The sequence below is a fragment of the Salvia hispanica genome, chromosome 1 (assembly GCF_023119035.1).
Source record: "Salvia hispanica cultivar TCC Black 2014 chromosome 1, UniMelb_Shisp_WGS_1.0, whole genome shotgun sequence".
Taxonomy (NCBI): Eukaryota; Viridiplantae; Streptophyta; class Magnoliopsida; order Lamiales; family Lamiaceae; genus Salvia; species Salvia hispanica.
The window spans coordinates 33,489,975-33,509,611 of record NC_062965.1 but is presented as its reverse complement, the minus strand read 5'-3'; the positions used below and the strand labels follow the sequence as shown (position 1 = coordinate 33,509,611).

Genomic DNA, 19,637 nt, shown 5'->3' with positions numbered 1-19,637 from the left:
TAGTCTGTTCCACTCAAGATTACTTATTATTAAAAATAGAAATTTTTATATATTTACTTTATTCCCTCTCTTACTTTATTTTCTCCACCTAACATACAAAATAAAACTGTACAAAATCTAATTTGTTAGAGAATCAGGATCTCCCAATCTAAACCTGAAAGATCCTTTTTAATTTTCAGAAGGATCTTGTTCTATCTTTGATCAGAGATTTCTCTATGAAAAATACGAATCGGAGTTTGGAGAAGGGGAGAGGCAAGGAGCCCTTGACTGGAATGTGAATAACCCGTCCCCATCTGAAAGAAGGGGGCGCTTCCGGTTCTGTTTGGCGAAATTGCAACATATGAAAAATTGAGCACAATTTTGCAAAGAAATAACCCACTTCTTTCTCGAAAGGAGATGGGAAACACGCTCAATATCATTTGATTGAATAGTTGACCTAGCCCTTTGTAGTTTGAACCAAAGAAGGAGTCATCTTTCTCAGGATTAAGGGAGTACATTAAAGACTCCAGCAATAATAAAAATAAATAATTTAGAATTTGAATTATAAGGTCTAACCTTGAAAGGAAGCGAAATTGTGAACGACCTGAGCATAAGCACATGGAACAAAGGGGTTCGGATATAGGTTTCAACGAACAATAGATACATCTAGGTTAGGAGATGTGATCAATTGCTAATTTTTAATATTGCTAATTCTGCTAACTCATCAACGTAGTATATTGAAAATGTCAACATATAATTTTGTTGACATTTCAATATATTGTGTTGATATTATGTGTTAATATTTTAATGTAACCGTGTTAACATTTTTCATTCACTGCGTTGATTAATTAGCAGAGTTAGTAACTTAAAAGGTTAGCAATATAACACACACCCTAGGTTAGAATCCATTATATCGCTACGTCATATCTCCCCGCGCAAATTAAAGATGAGTTTTTACCAAACAAATTAATTTCCTTTTATTTTTGTTATCCCACTAACAATGTCTGCTTTTAGTCAAACTAGTGTTAACCCTTGAGTGTGATGCACAATCTAATTTATTTTCGTCACATTAATTTCATATCATCATTTAATTAGTTAAAACAAAAAAAATTTCAATAGGGTGTAATAAATATATATATATATATATATAGGGATGTAATCAAATGCAAACACATATTTGATACAAACTCCAAACTTTAATCCTAGCCACTAATTATTAAAGATCTGTGGTTAATATTGTGTTCAATTTCAATGTCAACAAAAGTATGTAATTTGTCAACAAGGGTCAATTTTGTAACTTAATTTTCTAGCGGTTTTTGTGCTCCTAATTTCTCTCCCACCTTCCAAAACTGAAAATAATCACATATTCTTTGGGATCTTAACAAGGCGCGGAAAATTTATTCTGAAGATTGAAATTCTTTTTCGCCGGCGTACTCTTGGAGGTTTTTTATTATTCGGCCGAATCTTAAATTGATTTCTTTGCCGGTGTTACATCGTTTTTTTATTATATGGAGGGTTCTAACGCTGATAAAGGTAATTTCATGGTGATGAGAATTAATCTCAATGCCGCAAAAGTTTTTTTATTTTTCATTTTCAGTTTTCAGTATGTCTCAGATTGTCACATTCGTGATTCATAATTTTCATACGTTGAAGATTGACACATTCTTGATTCGTTAATTCAGATTGCGGATACAATTTGTGATTCAGATTGTGTTTTTTTTTTCCGTTGAACCTGTGTTGAAATTATTGGATTTTTTGTTGAGACGTCGTAGCACATGGCTGATCCTATGTTGACATTTGTAAGCTACTGGTTGATTTTACATTGCAATCCTACTGATCTAAATGCTATTGATTTTTTGTTGATTCAACACAAGATGAGACTGAACAATATTTTAAACTATTTGATAAGCCGCGCACTTTTAATTACTTTTTGTTGATTCTATATTGATATACATTTGACATGTGTAAGGTACGGTTGATTTTACATTACAATTCTGTAGGCATTTTTGTTAATTCTATTCTATTGACATTTTTGTTGATTCTGTATTGATATATTTTATATTGATTCTATATTGATATACATACATAGCTGCTGTTCTGTTGATATTCTATTTTAATTCTCTGTTGACATTTGTGTATCAGTCTCAATTATTCCAGAATGTAGATCCGACTTGAAGCCTTACGTTGGCAAGCTTTTTGAATCAGTAGAAGATGGCGTTTCCTTGAAGCCGTACAATCTGTTGAAGGGTTTTTTTCATACTTGTTCCACCCTCTTCAATAGATTTACCCTTACCTGCCAACATAACCATTTTCACAAAATCAACACAATATCAACAAAAATATCTGTATGGAATACACCTACAATCATCTCGAATGAGATGTAATACCAAATCACAAGATCAACACAAAATCAACGCGCAATCAATGTAAATTCAGCAAGATCAGAAAATCAGCAAATGATGCCTGCTGCGTTTGTGCAGATGATGTCTGCTAAGTTTGTGCAGATGATATACAATTCCAAGCACGATTAAAAGTAATATCAATTGAGTTTTACAATATAAATCAGCAAATCAATATAAATTGAGTTTCAGCAGATCATGTATGCTGATTTTGTATGCTGATTTTGTAAACAGTATTAAAACAATTGTCAACCTAAAATCAATACGATTTCAACAAACACTTCAATACGATTTCAACAAATATTTCAATACGATTTCAAAAAATACTTCAATACGATTTCAACAAATACTTCAAGAATAGAAGGAATTCAACATAATATCAACATAAAATCAATACAATTTCAACAAACACTTTAAGAATAGAAGGAATTCAACGCAAATTCATCTTAAAATCAACACTGGAAAGAAAATCAACACTGATTTCAGGAAAAAAATCAACAAAGGTTTCAACACCAACAAAGAAATACTAAAATTTCAACATCAACACAGAATCAACACAGTTTCAACATAGAATTTCAACGTTTTTTTCAAAACATCATCCCAAAATCGAAATTCGCTAGGTTTTTAAGCCGAAAAAACAACCACCTAGCCGATAAAAAACTAGAGAACTAGTGTAAACTAGGGTTTTTGCTGGAAAACTCACTCCTCGAGGATTCAGCAGGTTTCTGCCCAGTTTTTCGCTGTTCAAAACTCATTGAAAATTGCTCCCTCGTGTCACCACTGCTGCTTGGAATTACTATTGTGCCGCCGCAGATTATCGCCGATAAGGTTGAGAGAATCCAAAAAGGCGAAAAGTTTGAATGAGGGGAAATTGAAACGGTTAATTAAATATGAATAGTGGAAGGAGAGGGGACAAGAGATCCAGGATTACACGATCTTTCTCTTATTAAATCATCAATCATATTGTCAAATTGTCTAAAATAGCCTCTGTTGCCAAATTCATAGAGGTTATTGACATTTTATTCTAGAAAATTCTTAAGCATTGATTTGTTAAATTCAATGGCTAGGATTAGAGTTTGGAGTTTGTATTAAATATATAGTTTTCATTATATCACTACTCTATATATATATATATATATATATATATATATAGTCCCTCCGTTGCTCACTAAGTGAGACATTTCTTTTTTGCACGAGATTTAAAAAAAGAGTGAACTTCAAAAATTGTATCTAATCTTTCAGTTATGAACAAAAAATGGTACCTGATCTTTTTTTTTTTATAACATTTTGGGTACATCGTGACAAAAATAACCCTATGTATCAAACATTTGATTTTTGGGTCAGTAGAATGTATCTTTGGAAATTTCAATTAAGAGTAAACTACAAAAACAGTCCCTTAACTAAGGGTTTATTTCACCAGTAGTCCATGGACTTTAAAAATATCTCCAATAGTTCATAAACGTGTGATACTATTTTTTAATATTGAATTAGTTATGCATTGTAGGTATTAAATCTGATATTATTTTAAAACTATCTTCCCCTTCTTCCCTCCTCCACTTTGTTTCTGTTTTTTTTCTCCATACTATCCATATGTCACATTTTATGCCACTTATGTCATCTGATACAAATGGAAGATATGGATAGTGTTATGGAGGTGGATAACTTAGATAATAAGACTATTACATTATTCTCTTTCTTACATGACTCATTCTACAATTTAACTATTTATAGTATCTTTTTTCTGAAATGGGTGCATAAATAAAATGACTCAACTATCATTGGATGGATGAAGTACTATTTAGGTCCTTTTTGTGTATGTCCAAAAAATACACTCCGTGGAAAAAATTGTGAAAACTACCATGGAACGGATGGAGTATTATTTAGGTCTTTTTTTTAGCAAAAGGCAATACGTTTCTTTTCACTTACTTTACTTTCTCTTACTTATTCTCTCATCATCTCTCTATCATTTTCCTTTACTTAACATACGTAACACATTTTTTCTTAATTTCCGTGTCGAAAAAAAATACCTCTACTATTATGAAACTGAAGGAATAATTATAAAAAAGTAAGAAAGAGAATGTCAAAAAGAAATGATTCATTTATCTTGGGACATCTCGATGAATCACTTAGCATATGAAAGAGGAAGTACTATGTAATATTAATTTATTAAAAAATCTGTAGTTATAAAATTGAATAAGTTTGAAAATTGAAATAAACCAACGAAAACATATACTGATTGAAAGACTTTGAATCTCTATTATAAAAAGAACAATCAAACTTTTAACAACAGACTGATCTATACCGAAACATAATCTAATATATACTCCATAAATTTATCAAATAAAATAAAATACTAATACTTATAGGTAGGAAAACTGGCATAAATATTCTTACATTTCCAAATTAATTGAGACTTTTAAATCGTAATTGATCGAAATTAATTGATATACAAATTCATTCATTATTTTCACAACTTATTTGGGAAGCTAATGATTTTGTACTCCATTGATCCTCATTTAATGTCTCGTATTTTCTTATTTGGATGATTTCTAATAAATATTCTATTATATTTTTACTATTTTTATAAGTAACTTCATTTTCTATTAACTTACTCCACTAAAATAAAAATAAAAAAACACTTACTCCACTCACATTTTATTATAAAAACAGTATATAAAGTATGTCCAACACTTCACTAACCTTTTTCACCCATTGTGGATCATCTAATGCAAATCCTGCACCATCTCCTATTCCACCCCTACAAACATAATCAATGCAAATCCTGCACCTTCTCCTACTCCATCCCTACAAACATAAAATTTTTTTATGTTTGTAGGGATGGAGTAGGAGAAGGTGCAGGATTTGCATTGGGTGATCCCCACTGTTTTTCATCAACTTTTTTCTATAAAGACATAATTTCTTAAAATTCACATCAGTCAAATATGAGACATTTAATGAATGGTAATGAGTGATGATATATTAATGAGTCACATAGATTTGTTGATAATGAAAACCGGATGAAGTATTATACTATTGGACAATGGTGTTGACCAATAGCTTTTGTCTTTTATTCTAACCAATGGTCAACTTTCCCTGCAAAATGACAATATTGTAAATAGTAAAACTCTCTCCGTTATATTAATAAAGATAAGACTTTTTAAATTTTGATGGATTAAGATAAAATACATTTCAACAATATTTAGGTGGGGTGAGCATTCGGGTTTCGGTTTAATATTTTGTCCAGACTAAACTGAAACCGAAAATCGAAAAATCGAAAACCATAAAACCAAAAACCAAACTAATAAAACCGAACAAAACTGAAAAAACCAAAATTGTACTCCGTATAAGATTTAAAAAACCTAAAAACCGAAAAACCAAAAACCCGAAAAAAAAACAAGAAAGCATAAAACCGTAACATAATTAACATACATCCACCAACAAATACAAATATTTTAGGCAAAACCATAAAAAAAAATAGAATTTGATGATATTTAGTAACTAATAAATTTAAAACAAATTATAATAATGTAAATCTAATCCAAGCATTCTTAGACTTTTTCTTGCTCAAAATTCCAAATACAAAGGGAAAAACTTTGGTAATGAAATTTGTAAAATCTGAAATACAAAATAATCTCATAAGTTAATAAGAATGAAGCAGAAAATTTATGAATGAATGAAGCAGAAAATTTATGAATGTTCAAGAAAATGCTAATGAACAGTTGTGGCATTGAGAAAATTGGAATAACAAATTTTTTTAAATCTAGGGGCATGGAGCCATGGATGACGACAGATCTGGAATGATTAGTGCAATCTAATATTTTTCTTCAATTATTTCATGTTCCTAAACTCAATAGATCAGGAATAATACTAACTTTATTTCATGTTCCTAAACTCAATAGATCAAGAATAATACTAACTTGCACACTAATGCCTAAACACAAAAATTTCGGAAATATTATAAATTTGAACACTAATTTGAGAGTTAGTGATAAAAATATATGAGTTTGAGTTATTACCATAGTTTAAATAGAAGAGAATTGTGTAGTGTGGTGAATTTTTTTTGTTTTGAAGTGGGGGTATTTATAGATGAAAATGTGAATTTTGGAAAAAAAAATTGAAAAATAAATTAAAAGTGTGTAGAAAAAGGATATAATTTATTGGGAAGTGGGAAAATATTTTTTTTTATTTAAAAACGATTTTTTAAAATAAATTCAAATTTTTTTTTAAATAAAATAAAAACGAAATTGCCAATGGCTAAGCCGTTGGCCAATCACGTTGTGACGCCGGAATTTCGTTCCTTTCCTTTAGGATAAATCAGATTTATTAGCTTAATTAATTTCGTTAGAAGATGTGTAATTGTACATTCCTTGTTGTATTTCGACTTTGGAGTAATTTAAGTACTTTCGTTGGAAGAAATAAAGTGCAAGGAAATTTACATTTCAAGGATAAAAGTAAATGCCATACTTTTATTAGATAAGTACTTGGAGGAATTTAAATACAAGTAGTACATGTTTACATATGTGAGAGTGACAACACATACATCTATTCTACACCACTTATCCTACTACACTAGTCAACAAGTTTGGAAGCTAGCTATTTTGGTGATGGAGACAAGGGATCTCTAGAGGAGCATCTTCTTTCTTTCTCCCTCACTCTATTTCTCGATTAGGGAGCAACCACAAGACTCCAAAGCTCCAGCCATGTACCTGCAAATTAACACAAGAATAGGGGTTAGAAGATGACTCACAAATAACAAGGAAGGGAGGCACAAGCTCGAATAGGAAAGTGGAGTAGTAGACGAAAATAGTGCAGCTAGGAGGCCGCCATTTAGAGCATGAAGTCAGCCTATTTTTTGTCACATTCTCAACTAGCATCAAAGAGGAACCAAGACAAGAGAGCATAGTAGAATGAGCCTCTACACAAGCCCAATATAGACATGAGCAAGATTCTTGTTTTTCCATCGATCAAGGCTGAGGAAACAGCCAAGAAAGACAACCATGCATACACCAAAATAGTAAGGATAGCATGAACATCAAGCTCAAAAGTAGTGGAGCTGGCAGCCCCAAAATAGGAGCCTTTACCTCCAAGTCTCAAGCACAAATAGCCAAGAATAGAGCACTATATAAGCAACCTCATCTCCCTTCTCCTCCCCACAAAATCGACACCCCAAACTCACATAAAGTCAAGAAATACAGCAAGGAAGGGAGGAGGAGCAAGAAGGAGATTCTGAGGCAGGACATCGGTCCCCATCCGAGAGGATTCATAAAAGTGAGGTAACAACCTCAACACCCAATAACCTTTGCATCATGTAGAGCTAGGACAATAGATAGCCCAGAACGAAAACTTAGAATCATAGAAGATCACAGAATGAAACTTAGGAATGTAACTCATAACAATAAGACTTATTCCAGTAGCTACACTCTTCTCAAATCACAAATCCCTCTCAAATGCAATTAGACTCCCCTCATCAGTTGATAAATCAGCAATAACAATCTGCCAAGAACATAAAGCTTTAAAGGACCATGCTTTGAAAGGGGAAGGGGGAAGGAGGACTTAGCTTTAGTTGGGCGGACGAGCTCCGGGAGGCCCGGCTGAACGGAGACACTGCCGGGGCAGCAGAGTAAGGCGGCGGCTGGTGTCGGCGCCGTCGAGGGAAGGTCGAGAGAGGGCTGGAGTCGCTGCCTCTTGGAGGGCTCGACGGCGAGAACCGATGCAGAGCGCTGGCAGCAGCGACGGAGAGCCGGCGACGCAGAGGAGCGGCGGACGGCGAGTGACGTCGGCGGCAGCGGTGCTGTGAGCTTGCCGAGTGAGAGAGAAAGAGAGCTCGACGAAGATACTGTTGCCTCAATAAGGATTCTTCGTTTTTTTTTTCAGATAGGGGAGAGAGGAGAGACACCGGCGGTGATAGCCGGTGGAGGACGAGACGTCGACGGCGATTTCGCCGGAGGAGGCGTGAGAGAGAGGGAGAGATGCGCAGCTCCTCAGTTCTAATTAGGGATTTCTTTTGGAAAGGGAATTTGGGGAAATTCACGATGGAGAAGGGAGTAATATAAGTGGGTACTTCCTTTTCTTTATTGGGCCTCAATGCTTGGAGAAATTAAAACAATGGGCTGATGTGTTAATAAAGGAAGTTGGGTTGGAAATTGTTTGTTGGGCTAAGTCCAACTTAATTGGAGTAGAAGAATGCCACATTTAATTAAAGCTTGGGCCTACATGAATTATATGGAGTATTGCTACTTAGTTATTGGTACTAGTCACATTTAATTAAGTGAGTGCAGTGGGCTTTGGGCCAAGATTTAAATTATGAGAAGTTGGAATTATTTAAGAATTGAGATAGAGCTCAATTAATTAATTTCCGAATAATTTACTAAGTTTTCGAAGATGGAAAATTTTGAGTTGAAGCCCGAAAATTCGATGAATAAATTCCGAATAATTTATTTAGATTCCGGGAAAAAAAAGTAGTAAAGAGGGAGGCGCGAAAGCCGGCCGGCGTCGCCCCGCGACGCCATGGGCGGCCTTAAGAAAAATCCGAAGAAAAGAATTTTAGAAGAGACTTTCCAAGAATTCTTATTCTTGTAATTAAGGGCCGAGTATTCGTTTAGAGAAAATAGAATTTCTCCAAAGTTAATAAAGTAAATAAATAAACTCTGCAGAGTAGTGAAGCCGAGGTAGGATTAAGAAAAATCCTATAAGCCGAGACTGAGATATAGGTGCTATCCAATAGGATGCATGCATTCTTTCTAAAGAGAAATAATTCAAGTATTAATTAGCGTGATACGCTATTTATTTTCAAGTGATAAATTGCTCAAGGGCGAGTGAGGCCAAAGCGAGTTTTGAGTTGAGACATAAGCATATCAGGTGGGCTTTCTTTAAATATCCAGCACTATAGTGTGAATATAAAGCAAATACTTTTGAAGTTATGAAAAATCATTTTCTCAAAATGAAGCAGTGATTATTTTAAAGTGTTGTCATGCCATAAAATGTTTGTTTTGAGGCCTATCTGTTGGGGTTGTAGCCTGCGGGGTTTTGGCGATACCAAACCTAGTTTAACGAATTTGGTTCCCAATAGGACCGCAAATCCTGTTCGGAATATTGTGCACGAGAGCCGTGAGCCATCAGCGGTTGGCCGGCGATGTGTCCGCTGAAGGTGGCCACCTTCACGGTACACGATTCACAAATATGGTAGAAATTTTGAAAGAACTTAGTCTGATCAGACGAACTTTTAAGATCACAAAGAATTTAGTATGTTCGGGCCTTTTAAGAAAAACCCCGTGTGATACTGTGGATGGATGACAACTATATTGTATGTTTTGTTTTCGGCATGTGTCCACTGAGTACTCCTATACTCAGCCCTGCATGTATTTATAAACGTGCAGGTTGAACGTCAAGAGGATGGAGAAATGATCGGAGTCGATGCTACTAAATAATCCAATGGATCTTTTCACGATTCGTGTCTTCATACACGAAGTCGTTGTCTAGTATGGACTTATTCCGCTGCTCTTTTGTGAAGTGAGACATCTTAGAATCTCACCATCGAACTCTGATTTATTGATGTAATATTTATTCTAGTTTCGAGACCATGAAATGATACATTTGGCTTCTATTCTATGATATGAATTGACTTGGCCTTTGAGCATATTCTCAAGTTCTTTCCCCTTTTCTTTCCCCGTTTCTTTAATCTCTCTCATTAGTCGCGGTTTACCCGCTTTCGCTATCCTTAGCAAAGTGCGGCCGTGACACACGTGCCGCCATGTCAGCCTGCTCAGTGGCACGGACGTGCCCTTATCGAGCAGCGCCGTGCCGTCGGCACTGACGGACAGCTGCGCAGCGGCGGACAGTTGCGTGCCGCGCACGGACGGCGTCCGTCCGTAAGGACACCGCTGTGGATGCTCTAACTACCATTCTCCTCCTCTCTCTTACTTCACCATACTATTCTCTACCTATCTCTTACTTACCAATTTTGTCTTAATTTTCGTGTTATATCCATTGCATATTTTTATAGGAGGAGGGGTAATAAAATAAAGAGTGAACTACAAGAATGGTCCCTGGACTATGGGTTTATCTCGCCCATAGTCCCTGGACTTTAAAAATATCACCAGGCATCCCTGGACTAAGGGTTTATTTCAAAAACGGTCATTGGGCACTGTTTTCAGACGAAAATGCCCTTTTTAGGGCTTGGGCAATTTGGACATTTCAAATTTTTTACTGTGTATGAAGTCAGAACATCATTTATTTTTTTGCAGGTGGTGTCATGATGGTTTTATCTCTCTCTCTCTCTTGCCTCTCCTCTAAATATGACCTAATTCTCTCTCCTATCTCACTTGCTTCCTTCTTCTTCTTCCTCTTGTGTCAACCATTCTCTCCGTAAAATCGCGATTCTTCTTCTTCTTGTTCCTGCTTCTCTCCACAACATCATGCTTGTCTTCATGTCTTCGCATTCCGTTAAAAATTCGGCTGATGGGGTAGGAGTGAATGGTTGTAGGTGGCACCGGTTTGAGTACGAAAATTGTATGTGCCGGCAAAGAGCGATTCGCAAAATCGTTGTCGACACAAGAAAGCAATCAAATGGAATGTTGTATTTCGTTTGCGAGAAAAAGGGCAAGGTTGGAGGCTGTGATTATTTTCGGTGGTGTCATCCCAAGCCTGTGTATTTTGAAGGCTGCAATTACTTGGTTGGGAACAATGGGCGTGAAGACGAAGTCGGAGGAGAAGACGAAGATGATTCTGAAATATATCGAAAACGGGGTGAAGGTGGAAGTAAAGCGAAAGATTGTATTTTGGTGTTATCGTTGTTAGTTTCGTTTGTAGCCATTTTGGTGAGTTTCATGAAGTAGGTTTTGACAAATATATTGCAGTGTGGGGGGGAAAATTTTGGTGAAGAAATATTTTATGAGGAAGAACTGTAATTTGAAGTGTGCGTGATGTTGGAAAAAAAATTTGAAGTGTTTAAATCGATGTAACTTGTTTTGTTTGAATTATTTGTTCTATGTATGATTTATGTGTTCTAAGTATGATTCATGTGTTCTAAGTATGATTTTTTCCAAAGTTACAAGTTTTAGACTTTAGTTTTAGTTGTAGTTTTAATTTTAGTTTAGTTTTAGTTGTTGTGATTTGTGATCATGGTCGAAAATGGGTATTCTTCGATGGGTAATGACTACATACGAGGGTATCCAGTAAGGAGTACTATATTACAGTGGTAATTATACGGCTAAATCAACACAAACAAATATCAAAATTGGCATACAAATGTGGTTCATAAAATAATATCAAAAGTGGTATGCGCATGAGTAAAATAATATCATAGTTGGTCCACATCAGTACAAATTATATATCAGATGCGGTACAACTGTACTATACTCATGTGCAAAATAATATCAAATATGATACTCGGTACTTCAAAAACTAATATCATTTCGGGTTTTAAATAAATATCAGATTTAGTCCCTTAGTATTGGGCATGGTTTTGACATTTCAAAATTGAAACATTTTCAATCAGTCAGCATCATCCGGATTTGCATGTACTTTCATATATACACATATAAAATAGAGGAAATGGGGTGTTGACACGTGGGTGAAGCACTATAATTACCCCATACCACCAGTCATAAAAGAGATCCTTGATAAGGCGGCATCCAACTCTACTTCATGGAGGGCCTTCTGGAATGGGGAAAATGAGTACCAAGTCTCTGGGCCTGCTGGTCAGTTTGTGGTGAACATGCTCAATAGGACATGCACATGTAGGCTTTGGCAAATCAGTGGCCTCCCTTGCGTGCACGCTGCGGCATCTATACTCAGGTGTAAACACCCTCTGACTGATTATGTATCACCATTTTACTCCAGGGCTAGTATGGCGGCACTATATGAGCATGTGTTGTACCCTGTCAATGGTATGGAAAACTGGTCAAGGTCTTCGGAGGTTAGTTTTGAGCTGGACCCTCCCAACACCAAAAGGCAACGTGGCCGCCCAAGGAAACTGAGGAGAGAACAGCCTCAGGTAACACATCTTTGTTCAGATTATATGTATCATATGTGGTGTTCGTCATTCACTAAGAATGCAAGTTTGATATGATGGTAGGTACGTCTTCACGAGAATGGAGTTGAATCGTTGCAGCGAACTGCAGTGCTCTCATGTGGTAGGTGTGGTCAAATTGGACACAATAGGAGGACTTGTCAGAATGACCCTTCAGTACCGAACAGCCAACGCAGCCAAGCAAGCGGTCATGGGAGTCAAGAGCCTAACGCGCAGAGGGAACGACCGCGTCGCCCACCTATGGAGACAGCGGCTGGGCCGGGCCGTGCTGCTTCGTCATCAAACCATGTTCGGAAAGCTCAGAGACGTGGTCGTCGGAAGACGGCTGATTGAATTAAATTGGCCTCCAATATGAAACTGTGTTTTTTGTGAATGTCATTGCAAATCACTAAACTTTATTGTTTTTGGTTGTAATTAGTAAATCACATACAGTCTGTGTGTCTACCCTTTACTACTTGGGTTTCTACTCCTTTTTGTTTGTTTTTGCCCATGGACTAGACTAGTAAAGGGATATGCAGACTGATGATGAATTTAGTATGCATTTATGTATGATTACATACAAGGCAAGAGTACCTTATATATGTATAAAAAATTCTACTTGATCTGCTATTATTTTGTGGTATCCACTACCTCTCACATCTAAGGTGACTTTTAGTATGATATTATTTTGTGTCGTTCTTTTTGCCTTCAACTACGAGCGATATTACTATTAGTACACAAGGGTTAAGGTTTACATTTGATATTAGTGTCGCATGACATTTGATATTAATTATTAGTACCAAATTTGATATTATTTTCACATACTACATCTGAAATTATTTACCTATCTTTATGTATCAGATCAGGGGTTAAAACACATTGGATTGATCTATCTTCCAACTTCCAACTAACTCATTTAATTATACACAATCAACCAGTTTAAAAACCCCAATCAAATACATCACCTCAATACAACACAATGGAGACTACCACAAATCCAGCACAAGTCGTTGGTGGAAAATTGTCTGAGGAAAAGTTGAGAAGTATCTTTGCAAGATTAAAGCGACCCCAAAATGCAAACAATACGAAGCCGACACCATCCAAAACTGAGTTTTGTTTCTCAGGACACGTCTTAGAAACTGCCGCCAATGTCACGGTTGTCTCAAGCTCATCTATGACAGCGACGTCGAACAATCAACAGCCATTCGAATGGACAATGGAATGGGAACAATGGGTGGAAGATGTCGAAGAAGATTCATTCGAGTAGATGTCCAACAACACGGTCATTTGAGTAGGATTTCCAACATGATCCTACCACACGTAGATCTCCTTAGTCGTACCCAATGTAGTATTACAATTAGTTTTATTCTCTAGATTTCGTGTACTACCACACGTCGGACCCGTCGAATGAAAATTTATATGCCCATTTTCATAATTCTACTTCCGACAACATTATTTTCAAAGTGCATCAAATAAATTTTCAAACCAAAAATTCACTACAACATCACACACTTCAAATTAACTAGACTCCAATAATCACGTACTGCAATGATGTAGTTATCACAAATTCACGGAAACCCAGCAAATCAAAGAAATCAAGTTCAACCACATTTCTTTTTACTGCAAACATTTGCAGAGGATATGAGAGGAAGAAGAAGAGTAGAGAAGAGAGAGAGAGAGATAAAACCATCATGACACCACCTGCAAAAAATAAATGATGTTCTGACTTCATACACAGTAAAAAATTTGAAATGTCCAAATTGCCCTAAAAAGGGCATTTTTGTCTGAAAACAGTGCCCAATGACCGTTTTTGAAATAAACCCTTAGTCCAGGGATGCCTGGTGATATTTTTAAAGTCCAGGGACTATGGGCGAGATAAACCCATAGTCCAGGGACCATTCTTATAGTTCACTCTAAAATAAAATAAAAGGGCGGAAAAAAGTAAAAGAGATAAGAGAGAATAAAATACAAGTGATTATATGTTTTATTTTTTATTAATAAAAAGAAAATTAGGACATGTCAAAAAAAGTATATAACTCAATTTAATTGGAACGAAAAAAGAAATTCTATTCGACCTAAAAGGTGAGATATGATTGTTAATAAAAATATATAACTCAATTTAATTGGAACGAAAAGAGAAAGTCTATTCGACCTAAAATGTGAAATATTATTGTTAATAAGGCCCAAGGCTTAAAGACAGCCCTCTTAGAATTTTAAACTACTAGTATTATTAAATTGACAAATAAAAAAAGGTGAGATACGATTGTTTAAAAGGCCCAAGGCTTAAAGAGAGCCCTCTTGGAATAGTTATACTATTACTACTACTACTATTAAATTGAAAAATAAAAAAAGTGAGAGATGATTGTTTAAAGGCCCAAAGCTTAAAGAGAGCCCTTTTAGAAAAGTTATATACTACTATTATTAAATTGAAAATAAAAAAGACGAGATATGATTGTATAATTAAAGGCCCAAGGCTTAAAGAGAGCCCCCCTTAGAAAAGTTATACTATTATTAAATTGAAAAATAAAAATACAAACTAACTTACAGCCTGATTGAAAATGGGCTATTCAATATAATATGGTCAAAAAAAGATTATTAATGGTTAGCATTTCTTTAATTCCGGTTTGGACTCGTAAATAAGAAACAAGCTGGCTATAGAGGTGGGCTATGATCTTGATTAGCAGTAGTATTTAAAAATTAAATTGGAAGTGGGAAGTGATTATGCATCAGCATATCTATCATTTATGTGTCCATCTTCGAAATAACTATACAAAATTTAGAGGATTTCAAGCTGCTTTATTCGGAGAGAGAAAGTTGACAATCATGGTGTCGTTCTCATTAATGTCTACTCAGCCAAATGTTTAGTGCATATTGTATGCTATTATTGCGATGCATATACGTTCTGTTTTGTATTTTTATTACATACTAGTACTATAAAGAATGCGTTTGGATTAAAAAAAAACTACAATTGAAATTCGTTTAGTACGATTTATTATGAATAGCAAATAAATGCTAATCACTCATTGTGTTGTCCCACTTTATGATGAAGGGACAAATCTTGCTGCAATGAGTCTGGGTTCAAATACTTTCGTGCAGTTGCTTCTATCTATCAGGCATAAGTGTGAGGTCTTGGGAGATGGGCTTCTGGCAGTCAGTGGATTAAGACCTCCCTCTTAACGGGCTACTGCCTATTCTGATTGAACCCTCTCACATGATGTCAGGCTGAAGTGTGGAGACCGCCGCCAAGGTGACGGAATCGCCTTTTGCTGCAAAGAATTGAGAGTGGAAGTACATGGAATGAGATCACCTACCGCATCAATTTGATATCCTACTTGTACAGTATAAAGTAAATACTCGGTCACCAAAATAAATAAATTATCATCTACTCAATCATTTTGAATAGTATATAGGAGTCTTACTATAGTACTTAATCTCTAATTGAGATTCATGTCTCAGTATTAAAAATATTAAAAATTAAAAAATCACTGTCAATATTTGTCGTGTTTACAATTAAATGGCATTGGAAATTAACTATTATAGTTTTAACCAAGTTTACTAGCTCATAAAACATCCACGATACCAAATACTATTCATTTTATTTGAACAGCAACTTATTTTACATAGAGTAGTTGCATGGTGGCCTAGGTAAGGACGAAATACTGTGATTAACGACACAAGAAAACATTAAGTATGCCTCACGATGGTATTATTTTATTGGCTGATTGTTGTTAATGACTTAATGTTGGCATTATATAATGCCTATGCATGTATGATTAAGCATCACCAAAACACACCTCCTTCTCCTCTAAATTCAAATAATAAAAATGGATGTTAAATCAATCAAAGAAGTAGAGAAGGCGCAGGTGGATATATGGCAGTACGTATTCGGCTTCACTCCAATGGCGGTCGTCAAATGCGCAATCGAGCTCCAAATAGCCGACGTCTTGGAGAGCCACGGCGGCGCCATGTCGCTGGTCGACCTCTCCTCCGCCGTGGCCTGCTCTCCCTCCGCGCTCCACCGCATCATGAGGTACTTGATCCACCGCGGTTTCTTCAAGCTGCAGGAGTCCACAAACCAATACGCCCACACTCCTCTCTCCCGCTTGCTTTTGAAAAACGAAGCGAATAGCCTCACTTCGTTTGTGTTGCTGGAGAGCAGCCCCGTGATGCTGGCTCCGTGGCACAAGCTGAGCTCGCGCGCCTCCGTCCACGGAGGCTCGGCCTTTGAGGCGGCCCACGGAGGGGATGTGTGGGAGTACGCGGCCCAAAACCCGGCCCACAGCAAGCTCATCAACGATGCCATGGCCTGCCACGCTGGAATCGCTGTTTCCGAGATTGTGCAGCGATACGGCGAGGTGTTTGAAGGGATTGGCAGCTTGGTGGATGTTGGCGGCGGGGATGGAACTGCGCTCCGTCGTATCGTGGAGGCGTGTCCGTGGATCCGCGGGATTAACTTCGATCTCCCCCACGTTGTCTTGGCCGCACCACCGGTACAAGGTGTGGAGCATGTTGGTGGGGACATGTTTAAACAAATCCCCAAGGCAGATGCTGCTTTTATCATGGTACAAATATTATTTTCAAGTTCTTTTAGGATGCTAACTATCTTAATCGCTAACTGTTAACTATGTCAACAGTTAGCGATTAGCAAATCCCTATCATTTCCTATTTTAATAAATCATTTATGTAAGTTGACATCACGAACATATCATTTATATCAGTGACATCACAGAACATATCAATTTCTGACTTAATACAGTATATTGATATATGTGATGGTGTACTTGCAGTGGGTGTTGCACGATTGGAGCGATGAGGAATGTATTCAGATACTGAGGAAATGCCGAGAGGCGGTGCCGGAGGAGAAGGGGAAGGTGATGATTGCAGAGGCGGTGATCGTCGAGGGAGAAGAGGACAAGTACAGCGATGTTAGGCTGGCACTGGACATGGTGATGATGGCCCACACCGATAAAGGGAAAGAGAGGACTATAGAAGAATGGGATTTTGTGATAAAAGGAGCTGGTTTCAGGAGCTATACTGTCAAACATATTTCCTCTATTATTGCTGTCATCGAGGCCCATCCATGAAATTCTGCATATCATTCATTTCTTTACTGTTTACTCTAATAATGTATTTTGAACTTATATGCGTTTCTTTATTAGTTGGTGTGAATGATCATATATAATATGACGATCACTCGTGTTGAAATGAGATCATAATGAAATGGAAATTTCAATGTTTATTTTATTGCTGTGAAACATAGTGTATAAGTGTATTTTATTGGAGATATTATTACGGATACAATTTATATTATACAAGTATCACACTCGTGAGATTGCACGACCAATTTTATTTTCTTCACACTTATTTTATACTGCGAAATAATTTTATGAAATGATAGAAAAATATGATAGTACGAAATCTAAAATTATAAATGTATAAAATAAAAAAATTATTAATCTATTTCTATGGACGGAATGAGTATAAAAAATATAAAATTAAACAATTTTCAAAATCACATACATACATATTGCTATCAATATTAATCGGTGAATTTGGAAAAAAAAAATACATACATATTGCTATTAATATTATTGCTATTAATATTATGTTATTCTAAATTAATATATATACTTATGTTTGTTTTATGAATTACATGTCAATACATTAATAGAATTTAAATTTTAGTACTATATAAAGTGTATTGATGTACTAATGCAACTATTAATTACATACTATATATTTTAAAAAATTTAAGGTGAGCAAAGATAAAAACATTTTATATTTACATGAATGTCATTGTATATTATTTTCGCTTAATAATTATAAATACAATATTAAAATTTAAAGGCAGACTTTAATATTATAACGGTAAGGTACAGCTAAAAAAACTTTCACCAACTTCAACATGGCTATCATTTTGTGCATTTAATGCATAAGATTGTATTGCCTATTTGTTTGCATCCATTTCTATTAGGTCTCCGTTTTTTTTAACTCGTGCCTATAGACCAATATTTCAAAGAAAATTATTCCTCCTTCCCTATGATATACCACAATTTGTTTCATATATTTCGCTTCCTCTAAGTCAATGAAATCAATCCCATTATTTTCATATTATTTAAATTGGTACTAGGATATAGTAAATGCCATAATGTTAGGCAAGACTTTTATGTTAAAATAACATAAAAATATATTTTCTAGATTTTTGGATGAAATATTTCAAGTATTAGTAACCAATACTAAAAATAGATTATAGACAAAAAATTATAACAAATGGCAATACACTCGAGAGTAATAATTCACAAATTATTAGTAATACTATTAACACTTGACAAACACGGATTTTACATGTGTCAAATGAAATTTGACTCGTTTAAAATGTCAATCATACAAATTATATTCTTAAATTGCATACGTTGATAAATGATATAAAAAGCAAGAAAAAAGTGCAAAAGGGCCAAGGTGCAGCAGCCTCAGTTCAAGCTGATTTTTCCAATGCTGTTGAAGTCCAATCAGTTATTAGTTCACACCATTCTCTTCGTCTTTGAAAGAGCTTCGCATGGATACCTTGAACGTCTCAATCGAAGTTCTGTAGAGAAAGTTATGATCATTCTACGAACATTGCGCAGTGCAATTAAAGCTGACGGAAATTAAAGTAATAAAATAAATTGTTGCCTAAATTCCTCCCATTTCTTGAAGGCCACGAAAATTATGGAAAATAAACCTTTTTCAACCTATAAATACCTCTTCATCCAATTCATAATCTTTATCTCAAAGCATCTATTCCTTCTCCATCTCTACACATTCTTCTATCACATATTCCACACATATATTCCTCCATCTTCCTTTGGAGCGGTGCTCTGCAGATCAAGGCAAAAGAAGACTGAAGATTGAAGATTCAACCTGAGTTTTTTTTTCATGCCATTGTAGTTCTTACTTGTTTATGAGTAGAACATCATTTGTGAAATTTTTTGATGAAGATATTCAATTAATTTTTTTTGTTGGTGTGACATTCCTAATCCGACACCTGCATTATTTTGTATATTAGCATATTTTATTGTCAATGCATACTAATATAATATTTCGTATCAGTATACGTGCATGGTATTTTAAACATAATATACATATATGCCAATATATTGGGTACATTTTTTAGTCTATTAATGTTTCCAAAATTTTAACTTAGCATAATAATTTTATAAAATGATAAAAGAATAAAAATGCTATTTTTGCATGAAAGGCACGTGTAATCA

General features: G+C 35.4%; 2 protein-coding genes across 5 annotated transcripts; both read left to right on the top strand.

Annotated features, from left to right (window-relative positions):
• Positions 1-6,841: 6,841 nt before the first annotated feature.
• Positions 6,842-12,857, top strand: LOC125201605. 4 transcript variants are annotated; one of them, XR_007172943.1, is made up of 3 exons: positions 6,842-7,651; positions 9,173-9,236; positions 9,755-10,002. XR_007172943.1 is itself a non-coding variant. In XM_048099779.1 (3 exons), the coding sequence occupies exons 1-3, from the start codon at positions 7,404-7,406 to the stop codon at positions 12,739-12,741; spliced, it is 690 nt and encodes a 229-aa protein (XP_047955736.1). In that variant the 5' UTR covers positions 6,842-7,403; the 3' UTR covers positions 12,742-12,857. The 4 variants fall into 4 exon arrangements, 1 of the variants encoding a protein (XP_047955736.1); XM_048099779.1 differs by lacking the exons at positions 9,173-9,236; positions 9,755-10,002 and adding exons at positions 12,219-12,372; positions 12,454-12,857; XR_007172944.1 differs by lacking the exons at positions 9,173-9,236; positions 9,755-10,002 and adding an exon at positions 10,622-11,323.
• A 3,318-nt stretch (positions 12,858-16,175) lies between these two features.
• Positions 16,176-17,631, top strand: LOC125215945 (acetylserotonin O-methyltransferase-like). The gene is made up of 2 exons (XM_048117535.1): positions 16,176-16,949; positions 17,175-17,631. Exons 1-2 carry the CDS (start codon positions 16,212-16,214, stop codon positions 17,469-17,471), a joined length of 1,035 nt encoding a protein of 344 aa, XP_047973492.1. The 5' UTR covers positions 16,176-16,211; the 3' UTR covers positions 17,472-17,631.
• The last annotated feature ends 2,006 nt before the right edge of the window (positions 17,632-19,637 follow it).

Bases quoted from the DNA above. Each gene is read 5' to 3' on its own strand.
- LOC125201605 (XM_048099779.1), top strand. From the start codon at position 7,404: ATGAACATCAAGCTCAAAAGTAGTGGAGCTGGCAGCCCCAAAATAGGA. The intron at 7,652-12,218 runs GTAACAACCTCA...ATTTTACTCCAG, and splicing joins AGAGGATTCATAAAAGTGAG to GGCTAGTATGGCGGCACTAT. The intron at 12,373-12,453 runs GTAACACATCTT...ATATGATGGTAG, and splicing joins TGAGGAGAGAACAGCCTCAG to GTACGTCTTCACGAGAATGG.
- LOC125215945 (XM_048117535.1), top strand. From the start codon at position 16,212: ATGGATGTTAAATCAATCAAAGAAGTAGAGAAGGCGCAGGTGGATATA. The intron at 16,950-17,174 runs GTACAAATATTA...GTGTACTTGCAG, and splicing joins CAGATGCTGCTTTTATCATG to TGGGTGTTGCACGATTGGAG.